We start from the raw sequence: 25,840 nt of genomic DNA on the forward strand, positions 1-25,840 counted from the left end.
GGATCCCCTTCTAAGGATGTTGGATTCGACAGCGAATACCCCTTCAACTTTTCATGGGTTTCCGCATTCAGAGGATGATGCTGCCAATACCGCTCCATGGATGCTAACTGCTGCCCAGCTCACCACCACAACACCTTGGCACACTTGCGGCTTCGGCGACCCGGTTTCCCCATCAAGGGAAATGGCTTTGCCAGGTGCCACCTCACTGGGGACTGCTTATGACTTCCAGGAAGACTGCACATGGAGGGGTAAAATTGCATCTATTCAAGGTCTGCCGGGTACCCCCGCTACGCTTTCCATCCATGCTCTTCCCGCAAGGGATGCTCCACCTCCTCCAAAGGTCTTTGCTGACATATGCACGCAGACACAGATTCATAGGGCATCTGTGCAGACTCAAACAACTTCAAGACACTTCACCACGACGGTGATGCAGACCGACCATTTATCTGTGCCTACTCCCCCTCGAGTGGCATTTCCGAAAGTATCATCACACCATACTTCTTCAGATCCTGATTCAGAGGATAGCCACCATGGGTCTTCTGATTTTGAATCGGATGCTGAAACATTAGAATTGGATCCATCGCCGGATGTAGCTACACCAACCCATGTTTCACCGAAAGAAGAGTTAAAAGCCTATCACGCCCACATGAAACGGATGGCAAATGCTTTGGGACTGGATCTTACCTCCCAACTCAAGACTATAGATGACCCAGTTTACAACTTCATGCAACGGTCTCAATCCGCACAACCAATTGCGCTTCCCCTATTGCCCATCATCTCCAATGCAGCGCAATGCACATGGCAAGTACCATACACTTCTACACCTACTTCAAAAAGACTCGAAGTAGCCAATTACTCGGCCTGCATGGCTAAATACAGTTACTGCATTTGGGAAGCTCTGGAGAAGGACCTAGATATGTTATTCCCCGGAAGAGCTAAAGCTTCGATTCCGGAAAACGTTACAACAAGCGGGTGACCTTACCTGTCAGCAGTTAAACACGGCGAAGCACTTGGCGGAATCAGAGTCCCGTTCCAGCACTACGGCCATCAATTTATGTCGTCATGCCTGGTTGCGGTTGGCCGCCCTACAACAAGACATGAAAGATAAAATAGAAGGTCTCCCATTTGATGAAAAAGGGCTGTTTTCGAAGGAGACCAACTCTACTATGGAAAAGATGAAAAAGTCTAAATTCACTGCTAAAACCTTTACGTCTGCTACCTCACAGGCTGCATCCTATGGTAATAAACAGCATCCCTCTTACCGGCTCAGATCCACATATCCACAAGAAGACTGGAGGGACTTCTGTAACTCTTATCAACCCTTCAACAAATGGACAACGCAACAGAAGGGGAGATTTTCCTCAAACCAACGCAACAAACAGACGGAGGGAAACAAGCAGCGGCTTTGAAACACAGAACAGCCCATCGCAATTACTTGGAACCCCACTTTGCTTTCACTCCCAGAACATCAGGGAGGACTTAGTTCCGGCCTGCAACATCTCACAGCCGGCCCCACTAGCCACCAACACCATCAGGTTGGCAAGTCATGCAAAAGCATGGTGCAACATAACATCAGATCGGTGGGTCTTGAAGATTGTCACATCTGGCTACGCGATAGAGTTCAAGACCCGGTCATCTTTCAGGGGCATACGCTTCACAAAAGCAACACCAGCCTTGCTCCAGGAAGTCCAAGAACTCATGGACAAGAAAGCAATAGTTCCAGTGCGATGGGCAAATCGATGAGAGGGCTTTTACTCCCGTTACTTTCAGATACCAAAGAGGAATGGCGGGATTCGGCCTATCATGGACTTAAGACATCTAAACAAGTTCATCCATGTGAAAAAGTATCGAATGACGACATTACAGGACATCCTACCTCTTCTCCACAAAGAGAGGTGGCTTGTGACGTTAGACTTAAAGGATGCATACTTTCACATAGGAATCCGGACTTCCTTTCAGAAGTATCTACAGTTCACCGTGGGGACCTCACTTTACCAGTACCAGGTTCTACTGTTAGGACTCTGCACTGGCCCCCGTGTGTTTACCAAATGCATGGCGGTGGTGGTAGCCCACTTGAGAACGAAGGGGCTTAAACTGCATCCTTAACTGGACGATTGGTTTCTATAATCCAGAGACAAAGAAGAGTTACTTTCGCAGATAAAGTACATGTTGCAGCTTCTCCAGGACCCCGGGATACAGGTCAACTGGAAGAAATCTAACCTGACACCGGTATTGAGCATATCGTACATTGGAGCAGTACTCAATGCCACACTGGGGAGGGCATTTCTATCAGAAAATCGCTATCAGACCATTGCTTTGTTAGTTCAAGAATTTTAAACCACGCCATCTCAAACAGCGTGCCATATCCAACGTCTACTAGGGCTGATGGCCTCTTGCAAATCAACTGTGCGGTACACGCACTTGAAAATGAGAAAACTGCAATTGTGGTTCCTGTCATCCTTCAATCTACTCAGGGACAGCCCCAGGAAGTGTCTACTAGTACCAGTGCAGATCCTTTGCTCTTTCTCCTGGTGGACTCAAAGCACCAACCTACTCAGTGGGGTGCCGTTTCAGACGCAACCTCCATCGGTTTGGGTCACGACAGATGCCTCTCTCCGGGGGTGGGGTGGACATTGCAATGCTGCCACAACTCAGGGTCTCTGGACCCGCAATCAACGCCAACTCCACATAAATTTTCTGGAGCTATTGGCAGTTTTTCAAGCCATGAAGGCCTTCCTCCCAATGCTACGAGGGCGAGTGGTTCAGTTACGGTTGGACAACACCACTGTGATAGCCTACCTCAACAGGCAGGGGGGCACTGTCTCCAGATCAGTCTGTGCACTGAGCATCCAGACTTGGCATTGGTGCATCAAGAACAATATAACCTCTGTGGCAATCCACATCAAGGGGTCAGACAATGTACTGGCAGATGGTCTCAGCTGCTCGTTCTCCATGGACCGTCACGAATGGGAACTGAACGACCGTTACCTCCAAAGTATCTTCGACCTATGGGGTCACCCGGAAGTTGACTTGTTCGCTACAGCACAGAATGCAAAATGCAGGCTATTCTGCTCGAGAGCGGGACACGATCCGCGTTCAATGAGAGGTGTGTGCCAACGGGACTGGTCGCTCCATCACACTTACATGTTCACCCCCTTACCACTTGTGAACAGAGTAGTAGCTCGACTCCTGGGCAGCCGCGTGAGGTGCACCCTGATCACACCTTGGTGGCCATGCCAAGCATGGTTTCCTCATTTGCTCAAACTGACTTCGCACACCTACCAGAGGCTTCCAAACTGCCCAGATCTACTAATTCAAGAGGGCAGTCAGGTTCTACATCCTGAAGTTCTCACACTGCAACTGACAGCATGGCGGATCGACTACTAAAAAAGATACTGCTGAACGAGCGCAAACCTTCTACAAGACGAAACTACACCAACAAGTGGAAACGGTTCGTTTTCTACGCTAAGGAACATGGTTTCCATCCTAAACAGGCCAGCATACATGATGTCTTGCTCTATATGATGAGCCTGAAGGCATCAGAACTATCTAATGTGTCCATACGGGTCCACTTAGCAGCTCTCTCTGCTAAACACCCTGGCTGGGATGAGAAAACGTTGTTCTCCCATCCTTCTTGTAAGAGTCTCTTGAGAGGCCTCACAAATCTTTATCCTCCTCTATGCAAGCCGATAGAACCATGGAGCATTTCTCTGGTCCTCACCACGCTAATGGAATCACCGTTCAAACCAATGCACTCTGCAACACTTAAACATGTCTCCTTGAAAGCGGCCTTTTTGGTGGCAATCACCACTGCTCGCAGGGTGAGTGAACTGACTGCACTCCGTATGGACGTGCCTTACGCTCGGTTCTACCCGGACAAGGTTCTCTTACACCCAGACTTCGCCTTCGTGCCCAAGGTAGTGTCAGACTTCCACGTCAATCAGGACATTGTACAACCCACCTTCTTCAGATCACCAACCATGCCTTTGGAGAAGGCTCTACACTCTTTAGATGTCCAGAGGGCACTACTCTATTATCTCTCAAGAACAAAACCATTCCAAAAAACAAAAAAGTTATTTGTATCATACAAGGGTAATACTATGGGACAGGCACTGTCCAGACAACAACTATCACATTGGCTGGTAGAGACCATTCGCCTAACCTACTCAGTACAAGGAGTGCCAGCACCAAAATCTATCAAAGCTCATTCCACTAGGGCTTATGGCGCTTCTGCGGCTTTTCTGTCAGGGGTATCCTTCCCAGATATTTGCAAGGCTGCTACTTGGTCTTCTGAAGAACCATTTGTGAAGCACTACACTATTGACCTGTGGTCTGCTGCGGAGGCGAACTTTGGGAGAGGTGTCCTTAAAAGGGTGTTACAATAACTCACTGCTCCTCCCTCATTTTGGAGCTAACTAAACATCCATTCTAATGGATTCAACGGATCACGTACCAGATAAACAGGTTGCTCCCCTCCCAAACATCTCCTCTGCAGTGGACCGTAGGCCTATACAGTAGAACTTACCAACTATATGACTGCTTCGGCGGTCTCCAAGGAACTGAGGTGCCTGCGTTTCCTCCTGCCTTAAATAGCCACATGGTCACGTGGGGCGGGGCGCAAGCACCAAAAATGAGCTGTGGAACTCTATACCGAGAGGCTTCCGTGCAGGCACAGAACCCATTCTAATGGATATCAACGGATCCCTACCAGATCATCAGTTACAGGTGAGCAACATGTTTTTATAATTACAAGAATACCCTAGTGCCAGTGCAAAAAGGTGTTAAGGCATAAATATTTTTTTTTAAAGGAGTTAAGGTGTGGTTGAGTAAAAGAACAATCAATTAAAAATGACTAAGAAGTTTGTCTTGTAGTAGTTTCCAAGGTTATTTTCTTTACCTCTACCTCTTGACATTGTTTTCTCCTCCTCCATCATATATGACCACCATCATGAAATATGTGATCATTAACTTCTGTGTGCATTTGTGAATGATATGCATGGTTGTCCTGCAGGTAATTTCTGATCTTCGTAAGAAGCTGGATCTGAGCTCATGCGTTTCACTTCCACGGATTCAGGCTTCTCAGAGCAAACTCAAGAGCCAGCCCCAGACAAGGTATTATATATTTTAAGAATGTATCCCATCTTTCTTATAAAATTCAAAACTCCTTACAATAAAATGATTTAAATTGGCAATATCAAACACATCAAAATACTAAAGCTACATAAACTGGATTAAGCACAGGCATCAATAGCAATGGCATTGTCTGTGTTCATTTCCTCTGATTGTGCTTTTGGCATTGTATCCTCCTCCTGTTCACTCTGCTCCTTTGAGGCATATCAAACCCACAACATATCTGTTCCAAAGAGGTCTCCCTCTCAAAGGCCATAAGAGCCTGAGGATCTTGGGTCTAGTCTACACATTACAGCCATATTGTCATCGTCTTTGCCATGAGCCCTACCACCCATTGAGATCATTTGGAGAGGTTTGTCTGCACTTGTCACCAGCTCGTCTGTTGGCTACACAGGGACAGGCCTTCTCTGTTGCTGCCCTGAAACTTTGGAATGCTCTCCCTACTGAAATATGAGCCTCCCCATCTCTGACAACTTTTAAGAAGTCATTAAAGACGCATTTATTCACCCAAGCTTTTTAACCAGACAGTGGTTTAAAATTGTTTTAAGGTTTTTACTTTTATGTTTTATTTTGTTGTAAACCACCCAGAGACAGAGGTTTGGGGTGGCATACAATTTTTAAAAATAAATAAATAAACATGCGGAGGCTGCTTGAGACAAATTTCATTTGATGGCTGTTCCAGATGGAAGCTATAATGCATAGAAAAAATCGCCATGTGGATTTCCCTCATCATGCAGAGAGTCCCCACCATCAACAGATACCTTGAGGCAGTGTGACCATGCTCCATATGATCAGGATAATCAACATAGTAAGGGAACATTAAGCCTAGATGGGACCTTTGACAAACATTCTTGTACATGACTGGTGCAGCTGTTGCATCTACTTCAGCTAGCAAAATTGTCTATTTGTTATTTATTTAGTGCATTTTTTATTGATTTATTTACCCTCTGTCGTTGCTGTTGCCTCTGTCTTGAGTACTGCCTTCACATCATTTCATCACTTACTTTTATTTATTTATTTATTCATTCATTCATTCATTCATTAAATTTTTATACTGCCCTTCCAAAATTGGCTCAGGGTGGTTTACAAATAAAACAAAGACAGTTAAAATCCGTCAACAATTAAAAATATAAAATACCATAAAACAGTTTTAAAACCATAAAAAACAAGTACATTAAAAAACCCCTACAACAATTACAAACCTTGGAAGGCTAGGCCGAACAGATAGGTCTTAAGAGCTCTCCTAAAAACCAATAATGAGTTCAAATTATGGATTTAGAGTTGCTCTACCTTATCCCTTCTAGTGCATTCCTTTGTGGGTGATTAGTTAGCCACTGAAGTTACTGTTGAATCACCTGCTTTCTAAAATGGCTTATTTTGTTAAGATGATGGAGTGACTCCCTCCCCTGTGCTTCTTTTCAGTCTGTCTGTAAATCAAGTGAGCATTAATCAGGACTGTGTCAAGCTCCTCTTTGAAGTTATAAAGTCAGCTGTTAAATTCCAGAAGACTATTTTAGAAGGCTGGATTAAGGTCAGACTAAGCTTTCCATATGGACCTCTTTATTGGCATATTGTCCTTGCTTTCATTTGCAGTTTTCTAAAACCATCTTGTATTTTAGATGTTATCCCAATATTCTGTGTATAAAAAAAATCTGTTGTCCTTGTAATAAAACTGTACAAACATATATTTAGGAATGTTTCTGAAATCAGAATTTGTGTGCTTTGGAAAGATAGCAGTTTAGGTAAAAATATATTGGGCACAAGGGGAATAAAAGCCATTGGCAAGCCATTAAACATGTATGTCATGGGCACTCATTGGAATTGACAAACTATTATATACCAAAGAACATGTGGATGGAAGATGCCCAGGAAACATGTATTAATATGCTAGCCTGTCTATCAGACACATACTGTTGGGAAGGGACAGTCTTGACCCAAGACAGTCATAGAGCCATGCTTCCTATTCACCTTTTGTCCCTTAGAGTTGTAATATCCTCATTATGCTATGAAGCCTATCCATGCTCTCTGTTGCCAACACATACCTAGGCCAGTTTGGATGACTGGGAGTCATTTCAAGCCCAGTCAACTAGTTACCAAAAGAAGTCTGACGCAATCTTGTAATGAAAAGTGATAACACAATATACCTGGAGAGAGAGAACAAGAGAAGTTGTTGCTAAACAGTTGTGCTAGGTAAGCCACAACAGATCCTCATATGCCTGAAACAGGATGAAGACCCCCCCCCAGCCTTCTTCTCAAACCTCCCAGCTGGTTGCCTGGCAATACATAAATTAGAGGGGAAGTTCTACTTAATTGGGTCTACTCTCTGTAGGCCCTTGAGACTCAAGAAGGTGAAGGAGAGCCTTGATGACGTTCAGAGGCATTTTGACTCACAGCAAAAGTGCCCAACTGTAGTTTGCTCCTTCCTTGTCCATGTTGCAATGCAGGTTGAAAACCCTTTTTTCAGCAAGCCTTTCTGAATGTCTCTGAACGTGTTTTTCTCTGCTGCTTGGAGCTGAGGACATCTTTGAGTGGATTATCCTTCCCACGTGCTCCCAGGCACGACTAATTGAAAATGTTACAAGCCTTAAGAGACCGAGCAGGATAACCTGGCCCAGTTGTTTTAGTTCTGCTGTGCTCTCTTTTTGAACTCTGTATCCTTCTGTGTCAGTGTTTATATCAACCTTTATTCTTATATTTATTTTACTTGCCCTTCTCTAATCTGTGTCTTTAAGAAAACCCAAAAAGCTTTCTTTCTGCTTTACTCCTCTTGATTTTTTGCTGTGCCTATGGAGCAGAGGCAGGCTATTAGGCACATTCTTCTCCCATGGGGAACAAACAGAATGGGTTTCCCAGCTCACAACTCTCCTCCTCCCGTGGCAGCGCCATTAACTGCTATGCCCTGCACTCAAGACTAGATGGAGGATGCTGCTCCGAGTTCCACCCAGACCACTAGAGAGACCAGGAGCTTGGTCAGAGCAAGAAGGGAGACCGAGTAGGACAGTGTGGGCCAGGCAACAGCCTCGCTCCCACCACTGCTGAACTCTTCTGGGCAGTCAAACACCCGTTCCGCTCTGAGCAGTAGTGGCCCTGGAGTTTCGGTGGGAAGGTCAGGAGCTGCCACTAGTCAGGTCCACCTCCCCAACCTTTATGCTTCTTCTCACCACGGACCACCAGGGAGTGGGAGTTGGAACTAGGAGGATTGCTTCATCTACCAGACAGAGGGACACAACGACAATTTTGGTGAGATTCCTCCTTGGTGAGGCTGGTCAGGGTGCCCTTCCTGTAGGTCCCTCCTCAGCCCAAAAAATTGATTTACCTCAGGAAATGCCACCTGCGTAGCAAACTTGGATAAAGGACACTTTGGCTGTATCGTTGAAGGGGGTAGTGCAGAGATCCAAAATGGGAAAGAAAAGAGGTAGAGAGGCCTCTTCATTTACTGACTCGGGCCCGTTCTCCTAGGAAGGCCAAGAGAAAAAGAAATCACTCTAAAGGGTCGAGACTCCACAGGTCTCCTCACAGGGAGCCCAGCAATAATAAGAGTGGGGTTCATTCCTCTGAGGACTCTGGAAGAGATTCTCCCAATGCTACTCCTAACGTCCCAGTCCCTGCTACTTCCAATAAAGGCAATCAAATATCTAATGGGGAGGCAGCAGGTCTATGCCCGTGCAAAATGACCTGGACGTTTCAAATCTAAATGTTTCTGCTAGACCCATAGAAGACTCTGCTGGATTTTGAATGGAATCTTTGCGTTCCATAACAGAGGCCTTACAACACCTAGACCTGCTAACTTCCATAGATTTAAAGGAGGCATATTTGCACATGTCAATACATCCCAGCAGTCGGCACCTGCTACGCTTTAAGTATGGAGGAATAAATTATCAGTACAGAGCCCTTCTGTTCAGTCTCTTATCAGCCTCAAGGGTATTTACAAAGGTGCTGGCGCCAGTGATTGCACACCTGAGACTACAGGGAGTTCGCATCGTCTCTTATTTAGACAATCTCCTTTTGAAATCCCCGTCGATATTAGCAGCCTCAAAGGATTTAAAAAGAACTCTACAGACACTGGAACAACATGGATTCCTTATAAATGGGAGGAAAGCCACTTAGAACTGTCTTATCGATTATCACACTTGGGCGTCTGAATAGACACCCAGAAGGACAGACGATTCCTTCCAAGGGAATGACTACAAACCCTATGGCCGGTAGTTACAGCAGTGATGTTGACTGGGGAGGCCAGGCTGTTAGACTTAGCCCAACATTTAGGCCTAATGATGGCAACTCTGGATTCCATAACATGGACCATGGACCTTCTGAGGGACCTCCAATGGTTTCTGCTCCCATTTCAGAGTCCTATTGCATGAAAAGTCAACATCATGGTGTCGGTACGTCTACATGTTTTGCAGTCACTACAGTGATGGATAATAGATTACCACCTACAGAGGGGGAAGCAGTGCCAAGGCAGGACCAGGTCATGATCACTACAGGCAGAGGTGGCACCGATCATGTGTTGGGCAGAAAACAACCTAGCTTCAATCATGGCCCACTATGTCCAGGGAGATCTCAGTTCCACTGTGGACTGGCTGAGGCAGGAACAGCTACAACCAGGGGAGTGGGTGTTCAACCCAAAGGTTTTCCAGAGAATCACGGAACGCTTTGGGATGCCACAAGTCGACCTATTTGCATCAGCTCAACTCCCCAGGTTTTTCATTAGGTTTCCGTGCCCACAGGTGGAGGTAATGGACTCTCTATCGACCCACTGGCCATTGGGCCTCCTATATACATTTCCTCCAACTCCACTGCTCACACGCTTCCTCCGCAGAGTTCGAATGCTCAAAGCCCAGGTCATTCTGGTGGCTTCATACTGGCCCAGGAGACCATGGTCTGTGGAACTGTTTCACATGGCCACAAAAGAACCATGGTTTCTACCAGTATCTGCAGACTTATTACATCATGGACCAGTAGTGTCACGATCCAGGCTGGGTACAGCTTGCCGCCTGGAGACTGAGTGAAGAATGTTGAGGCAGCACGGATATACTGACAATGTGTTGAATACCATGTTAGCTTCTACAAGAGAGTCCACAAAGCATATTTACCAGTACACATGGAGAGCTTTCCTTTGTTGGTTGGCTAGACACTTGATTCCTCATGATACAGTGACTATTAAGCACCTTCTGGCCTTCCTTCAGGAGGGCTTGGACAAGGGGCTCAAGGCTAACACTTTCAAATGCCAGGCGGCCTCCCTAGTAGGGCTCATATCAGGGATCACTAAGGGGAAGGTACACAACCATCCTCACCTTAAAAGATTCCTGAGGGGAGCAACACTTTTATCTCCCATGGTAGTACATCGATTCCCATCTTGGGACTTACATACAGTTCTCAGAGCACTGCAAGTCTCTCCGTTTGAGGCCATACAGTCCATCCCTCTGAGAGTCCTTTCATTCAAAACTGCCTTTCTGATAGCAGTGACTTCTGCACAAAGAATATCTGAGCTTCTTGCCTTGTCCACTCACAAGATTCAATATATATTCTCAGCTGACTCTGTACGACTGATACCAGACCCTTTTTTCCGGCCCAAGGTGACATCATCATTCCACCATTCACAGGATGTTGTTTTACCATCTTTTTGTCCTAATCCTGTGCACGCAAGGGAGAGGGCATGGCACAAATTGGACGTTCAGAATGGTCTTAAAATGTATTTAAAGCACACAGAGGGGTTCAGGTGTACAGAAGCTCTTTTTGTTAGTTTTCTACCGGCATCTATGGGAAGCTAAGTTTCAGTACCAACAATTGCCAGATGGATACATGCCTGTATCTCGTTAGTGTATGAGCGCTGCATTTGTGCTCCCCGGAACACATACTGGCCCACTCAACGAGGGCAGCAGCCACATCAGCTGCTTTACCCACTAACACTCCTGTACAGGAGATCTGCAGAGCAGCAACCCTGAAGGCACCCTTGACCTTCACAAGGCATTATAAAACTGATTTGTATGCTTCCACACAAGCAGCATTTGGCCACAGGGTGCTGCAACAGGTTCTTCTTCCAGAGTAAACGCTCCCTCCCAGAGAGTGTTATGGCCAGAGCTGTGGTATGTCCCACTTGGAGATGTCCTCGGCTCTAGGCAGCAGAGAAAGGAGCATTGGTTCACTTACTGTGAAGGCTGCTTCTTGCTGCTGGAGCTGACATCTTGGCCCTCCCAGGTGACATCCTGGCCTGCTCCATGGGAATGCTAAGCATATTTGGATTCACACAACCTTGCACAATGTTGGTGTTAGTTGGTTGCTGTTTGTCTGTATTCTCCTGTTTATCCATGCTTTATTCTATGAATGATATAGGTATTAATACTACTTGTAATGTACAGTCAGTGCTAGTCACATATTTGGCCTAAAAGAATTTGGGTGGGGTTATCCTGCTCGGGCTCTTAAGGTTTGTAACATTTTCAATTAGTCCTGCCTGGGAGCACGTGGGGAACATAATCCACTCAGAGATGTCCTCGGCTCTGGCAACAGGAAGAAGCCTTCATGGTAAGTAAACCAATGCTCCTTTCTCAATTTAGATGCTTTGCATTGGGGTTCCACTTTTCTTTTTTGATGCTGGCTGTTTCATTATGGGATTGATTGACTTTTTGTTGCTGCCTTATTGTGTAAAGCCTCCTTGAGCCTTCTGAAAGAAAGGCAGGTATTTTTTTTAAAAGCAAACTGTTTTCCTCTTGCTCCCATGCCGCATGTCCACAACACAACCCTTATTCTCAGGAGGGTTTCTTGGTTTTCACCAAGAAAAATCTTATATCGGAATTTTAGATGGTTTCATGTGATCTTGGCAATCGGCAAGTGTGCTGTTGCAGAGTGCTGGGATTTATTTTATTTTATAACATTTATATCCCACCTTTCTTCCATTATGAATCTCAAAGTGACATGCGTGTGGCTCCTAGGCATTGCCCATCGAGACACTGCCCAGACCTAGACCTGTTTAACTTCAGCAAAGTGACTGTATGATGCACCCTCAGACCATGCCCTGGGACCCCAATTTATACCTCCCCCTTCAGATTTATTGGGGCCACTTACAACAATTGAAACAATATCACAGTATATTAGAACAATTTCAGCAGCAAAATAGTAAAATAATAAAAAGTCATTTAAACAAGATGAGTGATACTTTGTGTCTTTCCCCCTGCCAGTTTACCATCATTCATTCCACTTGTGTATGTGTAGGGTGCTTGGAAGCATATTCTTATACAGTCCTACAACTGATGTCTTTGTTTCCATTCCCTTCCTTTCTAGGCAATTGAGAATGTTGCTTGTGCCTCTGACCATAAGGTAATGCCCTATGGAGGTTCTTCAGTGGTCATCCTCCACTTAGAACTATCATTTCTAGACTTGCTAATAGGAGGGGGAACACTTGTTTCTTCACAGCACCCTCTCTGAGGTGCATTTTCAAATATGGCAGAGTTGCTAAGTAGCAAGAATAAGAGGTATCCTCTTACTGGTCTGTTAGAAACATGGGGGAAATGGATAAATGGCAGCTTCTGCATGTTGCCCTTGTACTTCAGTCTTTGCAGTAAGTTTGTTGGAAGTCATGGTGTAGTGGGTGTGTGGCGGGTGGGCAGCCATCTGTCCACTAAATCATGAGTTCCTTGTCTGGATCTCTGTGGTGCTCCTAGTAGCAATGGTGGAGGAATTCTTAAGTTTCCTACTGCTCTGTGAACAAGGGTCTGGGATTCTTTCTTTCTTTTAACAAGTTCTGCAATTAGGTTTCAAAGTATTTGATTTGCATAGATCTTCCGGTTGCAAAAAAATGTTTGCAGAAATTAGGGTTTTTTTTTTTTTCATATAAGAAATCCATGTTGTGGGGCATACCCACAAGGGCAGGAAAACAAGCCCTGGGAATGAATTCCTGCCATAACTACTGAAAATCTTTCATTGGTTCTGAGTCAGTAGTTATCACTGACTGTGCTTTTAATCATTTTTCCAAATCTTGAGCACTAGGAAACCTGCTCCTTAGAAAAAGAAAAATGAAAGATGTGTGTTTTCAGAATTCTGTGCAGATGGCCACAGATAATTGTTGGCCGAGCTCATACATTCAGCTTTTTAGATCCTTTGCCTAGTCTGTTCCTTATTCTTCCATCTTGCCTGGTGTTCACCTTTACATAATCAGCTCAGTTTTTTACTTGAACTAAGGTTCTGGACCTAATAGTGCTGTTAATAATCTATGCTACAAATACCAAGAGCAAGAAGCAAATTGAAAGAGTGCTGAGGAGCAAGATTCGGTCAGGCTTCATGCAAGAGCCACTGCTGCGGAATGCCTTCCGACATCACTCACTGGTGAGTAGTTGCCCAGCACATAGGTAAATATGCATAACATTCATAAATGGTTAGGCAGTAATAAATAACAACCGTGCCAACACATGTGCAGAGTGCTGTTTTTAAGTCACCATTAACTGTAGAGTGTGTTTCTTTCTTTAATGATGGTAATCTTTTCTTTAATTATGGTAATCATTAACTCCAAAGTGCCCTTTCCACATACACTCAGGATTAAATGACAGGAATTCCAAGGTGGATGGAATCTTTCTTGGTGGAGATGGGGGTGTGAGAAATCTCTACTTAAATTTAAGTAGTGTTGCAGGTCTATCTGATATATTTTGAGCACCAGCTGAAATACCATAAGATCAGGGTTTCCACACACATCCTGAACAAGTAAAAGGCACTTGACTGTCACCACACTTTTTAACTAGTCCCCTCCTGCTCTGCTCCTATCTTAGGAACATAGGAAGCTGCCTTGTACCAAGTCAGACCATGGGTGTGTTTTCAGTCTCCACTCTTGCTAGGCCAATTTTAAAGTATATCTTCTTGAAAACTGTAAAAGTTGTGACAAGGATTCTTATTTCTCTACCTATTAAGTATGCAGCTGAATGCATTTATGGGACTTATACTGAGATGTGAGAGTTTGGGAAAGTCTCAGTTGATCCTAGGATTCAGAGTTTCACTGACTCCCACAAAGATATTCTCCCAGAGCTTCTGCAAGGGCTTCCTAAACCCAGGGTACTGACAGCAGGGGAGTTATCCTTAGTCAAGCTTCCTAAAGTTCGCTGGAGAACAGCGTCCTCCTAATACATAAACAAACAACATTGCTTTCTGTCCACATTGCTTTCCCAGTTATCGTCCCACCTAATGATGACTCCCACATAAATTCAGAAATATAAGTTTGCATTTGCAAGTTTGTGTAAGCCAATCTGATACTTTGTTAACATCTCTTAACCAGAATAGCTTCTGGTTAATAGTGCTTTTAACTGGGAATATTACATTTGAAGTTAGATGGAAACTTGGAAAGGAAGTTGGAAACGTAAGGTTTAGATATATGTTTTTGAAGCTCTTTTGCTTTTGTTTGTTTTGTTTGTTGTGTCTGTGTTTCAGGTTATGAGAGATCTCTTCCCAGCCATACTGTCATTGGCTGAGATATTTGTACATTCAGCAGACCCCTGCATTGTCTCTTTTGGCAGCTGTATATACAAACAAGCATTTACTGCCTTTGATTCTTATTGTCAGCAGGTACAGTAGCATGCCAGTACTTTTCTCTGTTTTGTGAAGTGGTAGGGCGTGTGTGCGTACTCACACACACACATGAAAAAGAGGTGTGTGGGAAAGATAGCCCAAAGACTTATTTCCAGAGGAATTCTATTCCGGGAGTCCTCAGCTGTGCTAGTGAAGCATTTTTAAATTATGGAAGACATCCATTTCCACTTCCATAGAAGTAACAAGTTTCCCTGTCTCCAGTGACCTTTTCTTATTTTCATGGAGTGGTAGCAGAAATAGGGGGGGAACTAATGGTTTGTAGCTAAATACATGTGTATGCTGCTAACGTTTATAGCCTACCTTTCTTAAAAGATGATCAAGATGGTAAAATCCTTTATTTTTGGCTAAAGAAGAATAATTCTGCAAGAATGTCTGGTTTTGCAGCCCAGACGTCTTTTGCTTTGCACACAATTATATTATCTGCTCAGAGAGAAAGTGGCGGGAGGCAATTGTGAGCCTGCATGCTGTAATTATTAGAGTGTTGGACTAGGACCAAGGAGCCCTGGGTTCAAATCCTCATTCAGCCATGAAACTCACTGAGTTACTCTGGACTAGTCACTTCTCTCTCAGCCTAAGCTACCTCATCTACCTATGTGGTTGCTAAGAGTCAACACTGACTTGACGGCACTTAATCAATCAATCAGCCTACCTCCCAGGGTTGTTGTGAGAAGAAAACATAACCACGTACACCACTCTGGCCTTCTTGAAGGGAGAGTGGGATATAAATGTAAAAATAAAATAAGTAAATTGTGAAATGAATGAGTTCTTGTTTGTACCCAAGCAAGGATGCTAAGCAAGATTAAAACAAGCATCACAATTTGATGTAGTGATAGATTTTCTGGACTGTGGGTCAATACGGAACGTTTTTCAGAAGCAAGGCTGGAAAGTGCTGACTAAAACAGCATTTCATGAAATGGAAAGCAAATACACATACTGTTTGGTTGATAATCATAAATATTCATAATTTGTCACAATAAAAATGTATTTATCATATTTGTAATGCTTCAGTTGAGAAGTAAAAGATGTCTTGTAACTTGGGGGCGGGGAGGGGATGTAGATAGAAAACAGGCTTTAATTCTGAGTCCTTGAGAGAAAACCACAAATTTGGTATTAAGAAATATGGATAGAATTCAACATGTTTGTATTAGATTCAGCTTCCATTTTAAAATTGGATAAAATGTATATATTTTTCAAAGCAACGCTTAATGTGAGATAACTTGGAAAATAAGAAAAACTCATTTTACATTTAAAAAATTTTTATCCACCCTGGGCAGACAGTTATACCATGATTGTTCTACGGGAGGACATCACAGTAGATCTGCCTTACTAGACCATATCTCACATGCGTCAGTCTCCCCAAGAGGTGGGCAATAAGATGCTGTGATTGGGAGAGAGGAGGAAGAACAGGATAAGACTTCCTCCTCCTTTTGATTCCCAGCTTCTTATGTAAGACTGTCTGCTATCCGCTTTGAGAAGCATGTTTCTCTTTTGCAGCTCCTGGTTTGCTATGCCAGTGCCACTCTCTTCCAAATCCATGCCTCAAAGTGCATTGGTTTTGACTTGTGTGTTCCTGTCTCTGATCCCTGCAGGAGATTGTGGGTGCTTTGGTGACTCATGCATGTGGTGGAAATGATGTTGAAGTGGACGTCTCTTTGGATGTACTCATTGACCTGGTGGCTACTCACACCTCATCAATAGTTCCATATGCTGTATTTCTGAAGGTTAGCACTCCCCAAAGCTGAGGAGCTTCGATTCTGGTACCAGTTATCCAATCTAACTGCTCAAAGACAGTGTCAAAAATATAAAACTATGTTTATAAGAAGAGGCAATAAAAAGAACAGATTTTTAAAAGGAAGAATTTAGATACCTATAGACACAGAACATATCCTCAGTTACAGTATATTTAGGTTATGCCAGTCTCCAGGCAAGTAGGCATATGATACAGGTGTGGGTTGGCTTCATCCAAAAATGTTGTTTTGGATAATCTTTTGATCCCTTCTTGCTCTCTAAATTTCTCCCTTTGAAGAATGGGATGGAGGTCAGAATAGAATAGAGTGGTGGAATATGGTTTTGAAGAGTGTGAGATCCTCTGAAAATGGAAGGACTTTATTCTTTTTCTTTTACTAGTCCACCAGTGTGTGTGAAATTTACAAAATTAGAATGTGTACTCAGGAACTTAACACCTGAGACAGGACTCATCTGTATTAAGTGAACCCAAATATGCCCTCATGCTTAAGAACATAAGTACCTTTTTAGACCAGACCAAGACCCATCTAGACCAACCTTCTTTGCAAGAATCCGAGCAACCGTTAGGTACCAGATGGTCCACCATAAATAATCCAGTGGTCCACCTTCTGCCTACCCCTGGCTCAGAGGGAGCCAGTCTAGGTTTTCCAATGTACCTTTTGCTGTGTTGCAAATTCTACTACTGGAATATGTAATGAAGATACCAAGAGTGTTTTGCTTGATTTGATGTTCTTACTTTTCAGAGCATTTTGGACTACATGGACAATCTAAGTCCACAACAAATCCGGAAACTGTTCCACATTCTTAGCATTCTGGCGTTCAGCCAAGGTCGCAAAAGTGGCCACATTCAGGTGCGTTAAAATGTAATCTTCAGATGTGGAAGCCCTGTGCTTAGTCTGTACCCAGTGGCAGGTGTGTAGATCCCACTGACATCAGTATGATTTTTGTTTGGGTTGCACATAATGTTGAGATTCACATGTGGATGCTGACATGATGAATTTTGTGAGAAAATAAGGCTGTTCTCTTGAGCAGCCTAACCCAGGCTAGGGCAGTCCAGCCTGTTCTAGGCTGCTTGTTAGAGCACAGGGATTGCTCCAGATCCTGGCGCTACCACCCAGCCTAATGCTGTGTTTTGCCCTGGCTCTTAGCCAAGGTTAAGGGCGCAAGCTTGCAGCCCGAACAGACACAGAGACTGGCATGTCTGACAGGGGAATCCCCCAATGCACAGTGCTTGGGGCATTGTGGGATTCCTAGAGGCAGGGATGCAACGTCCTGGCCTCCAGCAAGCCGTACAGCTCCTGAGAGCGCTGCTTGTGTGTGCAGCCTTGCTGCAGGGCCAGGTGGGCAGGAGATCATCTGGAGGGAAGATAAGTACAGAGCAGCTTCCCCCTGCCCACCCTCCCCGCCTCCTGGTTGTGTGAATAGACTTAATATATATTTTCCTCACTTTTTGGACATGCTCGAATGAACACTAACAATGACCTCACAAAATCCATTTTGGATCCATATGTGACATTTATTTATTTATTGCATTTATATACCGCCTTTCATTAAAACAATCACAAGGAGGTTCACATAGAAAAAATTCAAACAAGACAATAAAAATTACACAATTAAAATATTATGCTAAAATATAAAAACAGATCTAATTTAAAATACATACATAAAAATAACCATACAAAGAAGCAGCAATGGAGGCAATCACATAAAAGCCTGAGTAAAAAGCCAAGTCTTCACATGTTTTCTAAAAGCCATGATGGAGACCAAGGAGCGAAGAGCCACCGGGAGAGCATTCCAAAGTCTGGGGGCAGCAACAGAGAAGGCCCTGTCCCACGTGCACGACAACCGAGCCTCCCTCATTGTCAGTACCCAGAGCAGAGCCCCTTCAAATGACCTCATCAAGCGGGCAGCAACCCTTGGGAGCAGGCAGTCCCTCAGGTACCCCAGGCCCAAACCATTAAGGGCTTTAAAGGTCAAAACCAGCACCTTGAATTGGACCCGGAAACAAACTGGTAGCCAGTGCAGCTCTTTCAAAATGGGCGTGATGTGCTCCCATCGGGCAGCTCCAGATAGACCCTTAGCTGCCGCATTTTGCACTAGCTGCAGTTTCCGGATATTCTTCAAGGGCAGCCCCACGTAGAGCGTGTTACAGTAATCCAGCCAATTACCATTCACCAGATCCAGTGAATTTAATGTAACGTACGCATTACTGACATGACAAGAGTGGTTTTGCTTATGTATTCTGCTGTCCGGGAATTCTTGGGCATAGCAATATTTGAGCACTGCTTCCTAATATATTTTTGCAATTTGTCTGTCCATCTTCATACTTCCTCATCCCTGTGGACCCTTTCTAGTTTCATTCCCATCTCCCAACTTTGCAAATTGTCTTTCCACCCAACACTTGAGACACATGCACATTTGGGGAGATATTTTTGGCACAACATCTGTTTTGTATCTCCCAAGAGTCATCTCAGACATGCAGCAGCCATGAGGTGTTATTTTACTGTATCTCGTAGAAGATTTTTGACAGAAAAATATCTCAAGCAGACTCTAAAAGGTCTGCAAGGATACAAGCAGCAGAGACTACTCCTTCATTGACTACTTCTCTCCTTTCAAGTGTTAGGCTTCACCTGTAATGTAGTGGCATGCGATTTATCACGTCACATTATCAACACTATTGCCTTTCTTCCATACAGGACGACATGCACATGGTGGTTAGGAAACAGCTCTCCAGCACTATTCCCAAGTATAAGCGTATTGGGATTATTGGTGCAATTACCATGGTGGGCAGCATGGCAGCAAAGAGGTGAGAAGTGGAGAAGCATATTCACATTGTCATGTTACTCTTTTCTAGACCCTGGAGAGACAGAGATGGTGTAGCTGGATCACTGCACTATAAAGACCCAAGGGAATAAAGCTGTTTTCAAAAATCAGCATCCAAATATGTAATCTAGTGCAAAAGTGAACAGACTTAAGGCTTCTGGGAGCATTGTTAAATTTTTTTTAATAAAGCTTTGGGAGCTACCAGCACTTGGGGCACTGGGGCCAATGGCAGTTTGGAGAGACGGAGTCATTCACAAAATGGCAGCTTGGAGAAACATGTATATTGACTGCAGGACAGGAGGGAGTAAGAGGTACTGCATTTGTGGGGAAAGAAATGAGATCGATGTATGGGAGAGAAAGCTAAAGCAACCTTGAGTGCTCAAAGAGCACAGCACAGCGGTTAAAAATGGTGCAGCCATGCCCCCAGTTAGTCAGCTGGAAGGGAAGGAGAAATAAGCCCCAAAGCCTAGAGAACTGCTTCAGGTAAGCCCAGGAGCTTGTGAGATACTGAATACTCAGCCCTGGTTTGTGTATGCTTCCTTATGTACTCCAGTACTGTTCCATGTCAATAGTTTGCCTTAGAAAAAATGACCAGCGGGATCTACATCTGTGTTACCTGTGCAGGGGACTGCATACAGTGTATGCACAAAGTGTGGGAGAGATTATGAGTGCACCTATGTGCAAGTCTGTGCCAAATAATTTTAATGCTCTTTACTGTGATCTGCAGGACACTTCACCTATGATTTATTGGTGCTTTGAAGGGTGGGGAGTAGGACCTTATCAAAATACAGACTGCAGTTTAAGGAAGGGCCTCGGCACAGAGCTCATTTTTGTTGTTAGTTGTGTTGAATCTTCAGAAACTACACACTTTTAAAATGGTGCTGTCCTGAAGAAGGCCAACCAGTTCTCTCATTTATTTCTTATTAAACAATATTTTTTGGATGGCGGGGGTGGGGGAGCTTTCATTGGATGTGGGCAATCCAAATGTCTTTGGAAGCTACTATCCAGAAAGGTTTTTGTAGAACTGTGACCATTATATCAGAATGAGGATGAATTTTGATCAGCGAAGCATAAGGATGACGTCAGTGAGTCCAGAAGGGTATGTACCTGATAGGGGTTTTTCCAGGATCCTCACATCAACATTGTCCTCTAGAAAATTCTTCAGCCCAGAACAAGAAACTGAATATATTTATGTCTGACTGTGTCAGGTTTGATAATTAATTAATGCTGTTTATCTGCTCATTTCAGAAGTAAAGAAAATGGAAATCTATTGGAACGAGCACAACTGAGCAAGGAACAATGTAAACAGGCAAGTATGTAGATGTTTGCAGGACACACAAGTGGTTAAGCAGCCTGTGGGTGCGGGGGGAGGAATCCATCCCTAGAAAAATCACCTCAGAGCTGAACAGAAGAGATGAGTCAGGGTAGAGCTTGGGAGATACTCAGTTCAACACAGAAGCACTTAGGGATGAGGAAGGATCTGCAGATCTCTCATTCACCTTTGCCCCCTTCCTCTGTAGCATCAGGAATTGCTAGGACTAGACTCAGGGTGTTTGATGTGCATTTTTAATAGATCCAATCGTTGTTTGCTACAGTTTTAGGTTAAATGAGAGAGTGTGTGTTTTTGTATTTTGTTGAGCGCATTTTTCCAGAGAGAAAAAAAGCTAGATGGATGGGCAGAGCTCCACAAACGTTGACTGGCATGGCTAGCCAGCCAAAACTTGTGTTTTCCATAACCTTACCTGCCCTAATTTGAGGTGGAGCAGGGTCTTGTCTTTAATCCTCTCTAATAAAACGCTTGGTGTCCGTCCATGGACGGACACCAAGCGTGCATTCGTGCCTCGGCTGTTCTGGGCATGCGCAAAGCACATGCCCAGAACAGAGCAAGCTGGCTGCGAACGCTAGCACCCGGCGGCCATGTTGGGGCCGGGAGAAGGAGAAGTGGCCGCCGCCCACACCTGGAGGAGAGTGCGGGTGAGGCGGCGGCTGCGGAGCTGCGGCCACGGCCAGAGTTGGCTGTGGCCGCGGCGGACCAACTGCCGTGGAAGTGCGGCCGAGGCGGCGGCAAAGCCGCGGCCTCGGCAAGCAGGGGCCGCGGCAGGACGGACAGGGCCGCTGCCGCAGAAGTGCGGCCAAGCCGGCGGCGAAGCTCCCTGCGGCACAACCGCTCCCTGCAGCGGAACCGGCCCTGCCGCGAGGAAAGCCGGGGCCCGCCGCAGGGAGCGAATAAAAGGGAAAAGAGTCTTCTGGGGAGGGGGGAGAGCAAGAGGGGTGGGGGTGGGCCCAGAGCACTTACTAGCGCCCGTTATTTAACGGACCTGAAAACACTAGTTTAACAATAAATACATAAACAAAATCTATTCACTGAGGTCCACCAATTCACTCACCACAGCCATCCTCTCAGAAGTATGATACTCTTCCCCAGGTCTAAGCTTTAGAGTGTGGAGGGGGCGGGATCTTCCCTGACTGCCTAGAAGGCTGTCTGAGTGTTCCTGGACTGCCTTCTAGCACATGGTAAGATCCGGGAAGATCCCCCACCTCCACAGTTCCTCTTTCAACTGTTCAGTGCCATCAGCCAAGTTTCAAAGCGACACTAATTTGGCTAGTGGCACTTCAAGTAACATCCAGAGTTTGGGGACTGTGTACTAACATTTGTAGGCCAAATCCATATCATCCCTCAGTAATAGTTCTGCTTATTCTTTTTTGCAGATTATATCTTTGCTGGAGCTGGTGTGCTTCTGCTGTGAGCAGGTTCCCCAGGCCTTGGCTCTATACTATGATGAACTTGCTAACTTGATTCAGAAAGGGAATCTGAATTTGCAGATCCTGGTAGGATATAGAGTAATTGGTCTGCATCCATTACATTGTTAGCATTGCATAAGCATAGCAGTCCATGGTTGTGGCTGGGCTTTGATGCTGATTCCAAACTGTATGTGGTTGCAGCGAATTCTCAAATAATCAGATGTGTTTAACAAAGGTTTGTTTAGTAAAGGGAAGGTTCTGTGTTAGAGATTAACTCCCTGTTATATGCAAACAGCCACATCTTAGCTCCAACAGTGAGTGTTTGTTTAAGAAAAGCTACGTTGGGAGGGAGTGACTGAGAGCAGAGAAGTAATGAGAGAGAGGAGATGCATCACGCTTTTCCTGTCCACTATTTCTTACTCCAATTTACCCCCCTCTGAGCAGTGTTTTCCCTTCAGGGCTTCAGATATGTATTTTGAAGTCCTACTGGAGAGAACTTTACGTGATGTGTTTTGAAGCCCTGCTTGGTGGGCCTCTTCACTCCACATAGGTGACGATCCCTGGTGCAAGACAAGCATGGATTGTCAGTCTGCCCTGCTGGGTCTGCCTTTCCCTAGGCTCTACTCTTATTCTTGGCTGCATGATGTAGCACCAAATAAAGAGTGAGGGAAACTGGAGCCTGCCATGTTTCTGTTGGCCCATAGATACAGTTGTTTAGGATAAGTTTCAGCTGGTTGCTGGGATCTGCATTTCTGCATATTGTGACCTGGGGAGTCCTATCATTTATGCCTAGAAAAATTTGTGCTTGTGAAGGAATATTTCAGAGGCAGTTCTGTGAATGGGCAATAGCTGTTGAAACTGTGGTGACATTCTGAGAGAGTCAAAACTTCCTTTGATAATGTAACATCTGTTTACCCAAGCTTCAGTAAATCCACTTGCCTCCTCACTGTGAGGGCCCCTCTTCTGCTGACAAGTGCCCTTGTGCTTCCAGCCCAAGTCCTGCTCATAGCGAAGCAGCTACTTCTCCTGCCCTCCCTCGATCTCTGTGCAAGGAAAGAGAGGTGGCTTCTCTCCTATATGTTGGGTTTTGCAAAACATGCCAGTTGTGCCTTACTGCTGCTGCTTTAAAAAGCCCAGCAGGCAGAGAGAGAAGCCCTGTCTCTTTTCTCCCCATGAATGAAGAGACAAGCCCTGTCCTGCTGGATTTTTGTGAAGGCAACTGAGGCATGGCTGATGCTTTCTACAGGAGCTTGAATTGCAGGACAAAAAGTGCCTCCATGGAGAGTAGGGAGGAAAAGAGAAGCAGTTTCTTCCCGCAGATTAGGAGACTGCTGTCTCCTGCAAAAAACCTTTGGGAAAGGAAAGGAGGTAGGTGTTGTTTTTCTCCCTTCCCATTAGGTTTTTGCAAGAGACACTGTCCAAGTGTGCTGCAGCAAAGCACTTTGTGAGTGCCTGGTTGCTGCTGGCTGCAGTATCCTCTGCCACCACCTCTTGGCACCTGAGACTCCAGACAGAATTCCCCTTCCTCCTCCATCATCACTTCAAAGCAGGTTAGGGAAGGGGGTAAACAACAGGGCCAGGGAAGGGATGGCCAGGAGCCCCCAACGCCCCTCATTGTTGCTGCTGCTGTTGATTCTCCCGAGGCATCAAGAGACTTAAAAGCTGCCCTTAATGCCCAACAGCAGCCAGGGTCAGGGCAAGGCAGAGTGTACCAGGTGGGAGCAGTGGGGGCAGTGGCGAGAGGTACCTTTCAAAAAAATTATCACTGGCAGTACTGCTGGCATTTGCAAGCCACCGCAAGAAGCTGTGCTCCGGCTCCAGCACTCACCTGGCCTACTTGTTTTGCCTTTGCTATTTCTTCTTTGCCCTTTCTATTTCAGTCTGGTGTGAATTGCCATGAGACACAACACTATTATCCACAGATCTGGGGCGTGATCCGTTGATATCCATTAGAATGGGTTCTGCACCTGCGCGGAAGCCTCTCGGTGTTGAGTTCCATAGCTCCTTTACGGCGCCTGCACCCCGCCCCACGTGACCACGTGGCTATTTAAGGTGGGTGGAAGCGCAGGCAGCTCAGTTCCTTTCCTACTGCTGTGGAGATCGGTACATTCGGTTTCTGTGGCTCCTTGTACTGGTTCCTTCATAAATTTGCCATCTCTGGAAAGTTTCTACTGGTATCAACCTTGGACTGACTTGGAGAATGCTTTGACTTGCCCTACTAACTGGCGACAGATCTGACTGATATCTAGCTATAGACCTTGGACTGCCTTCAGAAATCGCTCTAGTCTTACCCCACTGACTGACGACGGATCGGACTGATATTTGGCTTTGACCGCAGACTGTTATCTGGCTCTGTTTGTGAGTACCTCTTTGTTTGTTTGTTTTTTAAAAAGGACACTCCCAAATCGAAAAATACTTTTAAATGCTGTGAGAAATGTAAAGCCAAATTGTCCTCCCAAGAAGCCCATAGCTTGTGCTTGCTGTGTTTGGGTGAGGCTCATAATACCTCAGCATGTAAAATTTGCCAGTCCTTCTCCAAGCAAACTCGGAGAAACTGCAAATTGCGTTTGAGGGCTCTATTTATGATGACATTCTGACTGCTCTATCTACGTCGAAGCAGTAGATAGTCGAAGCAGTTGAAGCAGTCCCCTCAACCGCATGGCTCAAGGGACCTGGAACCTAACCAGTCTAAAACCTTGATGCCCACCAGAAAAACCCCACACGCCTTGAAGAGGCAAGGGGAGAAGATGGCTTCCTCGGCAGAGCCCGCCAAAAAGACCCAGAAGCCTTCGGCATCGGCTTTGACTCCGTCTCCGACTTCAGCTCAGGACGTACTCTTCGTCTCGATATCGAGACCGTTGACGCCAACATGTACAGCGTTGAAGCCTCGCTCGACTCCGCCAAGATCCCCAACTTCGACATCGAAGCAACCGACATCAAAATCAGGAGAGACGTCGACATCGAAACCCCCATCGACATTGAAATCTCCATTGATGCTGACAGACTCATTGGCGTTGGCACCCCCCACCAATGCCATTCCAACATCAACTCCATCGATATTGAATGTACCACCGATGCTGACTTCAACAACCTCGAGGCAGTCAATACCGACAGCAAGGGATTTAATGCCAGCACCGATGCCAATTAGATCTCCTTCGACATCGAGGGAAGATGCACAACCATAGACTCTGAATACCCCGGCTTTAATGTCTACAGTCACTCCGCGCTTCGGAGCACCGCTGACATTCACACTTGAACAAGAGGACCTTGATGACACTGAGGGAGCAACATTGGATCCCAGCACTGTCTCTGTTGAACATGCTGGAATCAAATACAACTACACCATCGACCTTTAAAGGCTTTCCACAAGCTGAGGAAGAGGAGCCTTCTGCTCCTAAGGATACCACCTCCCATGTTCTGTCTGCAACCCAACTTTCCAAAACAACACCTTGGCACACCTGCGGCTTCAGCCACGCAACATCTCCATCAAATGAACCTGCCTTGCTTGGTACTTTTCCCCCTGGCTTGGCATATGACTTTGGTGAAAGCAGGGTATGGCGGCTGAATTCTTTACCAATACATACATTGTCAGCGGGAGCTGCGGATGCAGTCCCAAAGAGGAAGATTCAAGCTACTGCCGCAGCACAGACCCGAGTCACATCTTCAACAAAATACTGTACACTCAAACGACGACACCGCAATTGTCTTCTGAGTCCATACAGAGAGAAAGTACGGGTCAAACTAGCCCAGCACATCGGCCTTTGACACCAGTGGTGCCTTCATCATGCTCTCCATCACTACATGTGTCAGAGGACAGTCACCATGGGTCCTC

At 45.3% G+C, this 25,840-nt stretch overlaps 1 protein-coding gene across 2 annotated transcripts in view; it reads left to right on the forward strand.

The window, feature by feature from the left end:
- The window catches only part of FANCD2 (FA complementation group D2), a 93,330-nt gene that overhangs the window by 24,100 nt on the left and 43,390 nt on the right, over positions 1-25,840 (forward strand). For both annotated transcript variants that reach the window (XM_053296092.1, XM_053296093.1), the window contains exons 12-21: positions 5,012-5,112; positions 6,553-6,661; positions 12,409-12,444; positions 13,306-13,449; positions 14,539-14,673; positions 16,287-16,418; positions 17,187-17,294; positions 19,140-19,249; positions 20,515-20,575; positions 21,976-22,095. In XM_053296092.1, the coding sequence (XP_053152067.1) occupies positions 5,012-5,112; positions 6,553-6,661; positions 12,409-12,444; positions 13,306-13,449; positions 14,539-14,673; positions 16,287-16,418; positions 17,187-17,294; positions 19,140-19,249; positions 20,515-20,575; positions 21,976-22,095 (1,056 nt within the window). The remainder of the gene's footprint in view (positions 1-5,011; positions 5,113-6,552; positions 6,662-12,408; positions 12,445-13,305; positions 13,450-14,538; positions 14,674-16,286; positions 16,419-17,186; positions 17,295-19,139; positions 19,250-20,514; positions 20,576-21,975; positions 22,096-25,840) is intronic.

This window comes from Hemicordylus capensis, chromosome 2 (genome assembly GCF_027244095.1).
Source record: "Hemicordylus capensis ecotype Gifberg chromosome 2, rHemCap1.1.pri, whole genome shotgun sequence".
NCBI classification, from domain to species: Eukaryota; Metazoa; Chordata; class Lepidosauria; order Squamata; family Cordylidae; genus Hemicordylus; species Hemicordylus capensis.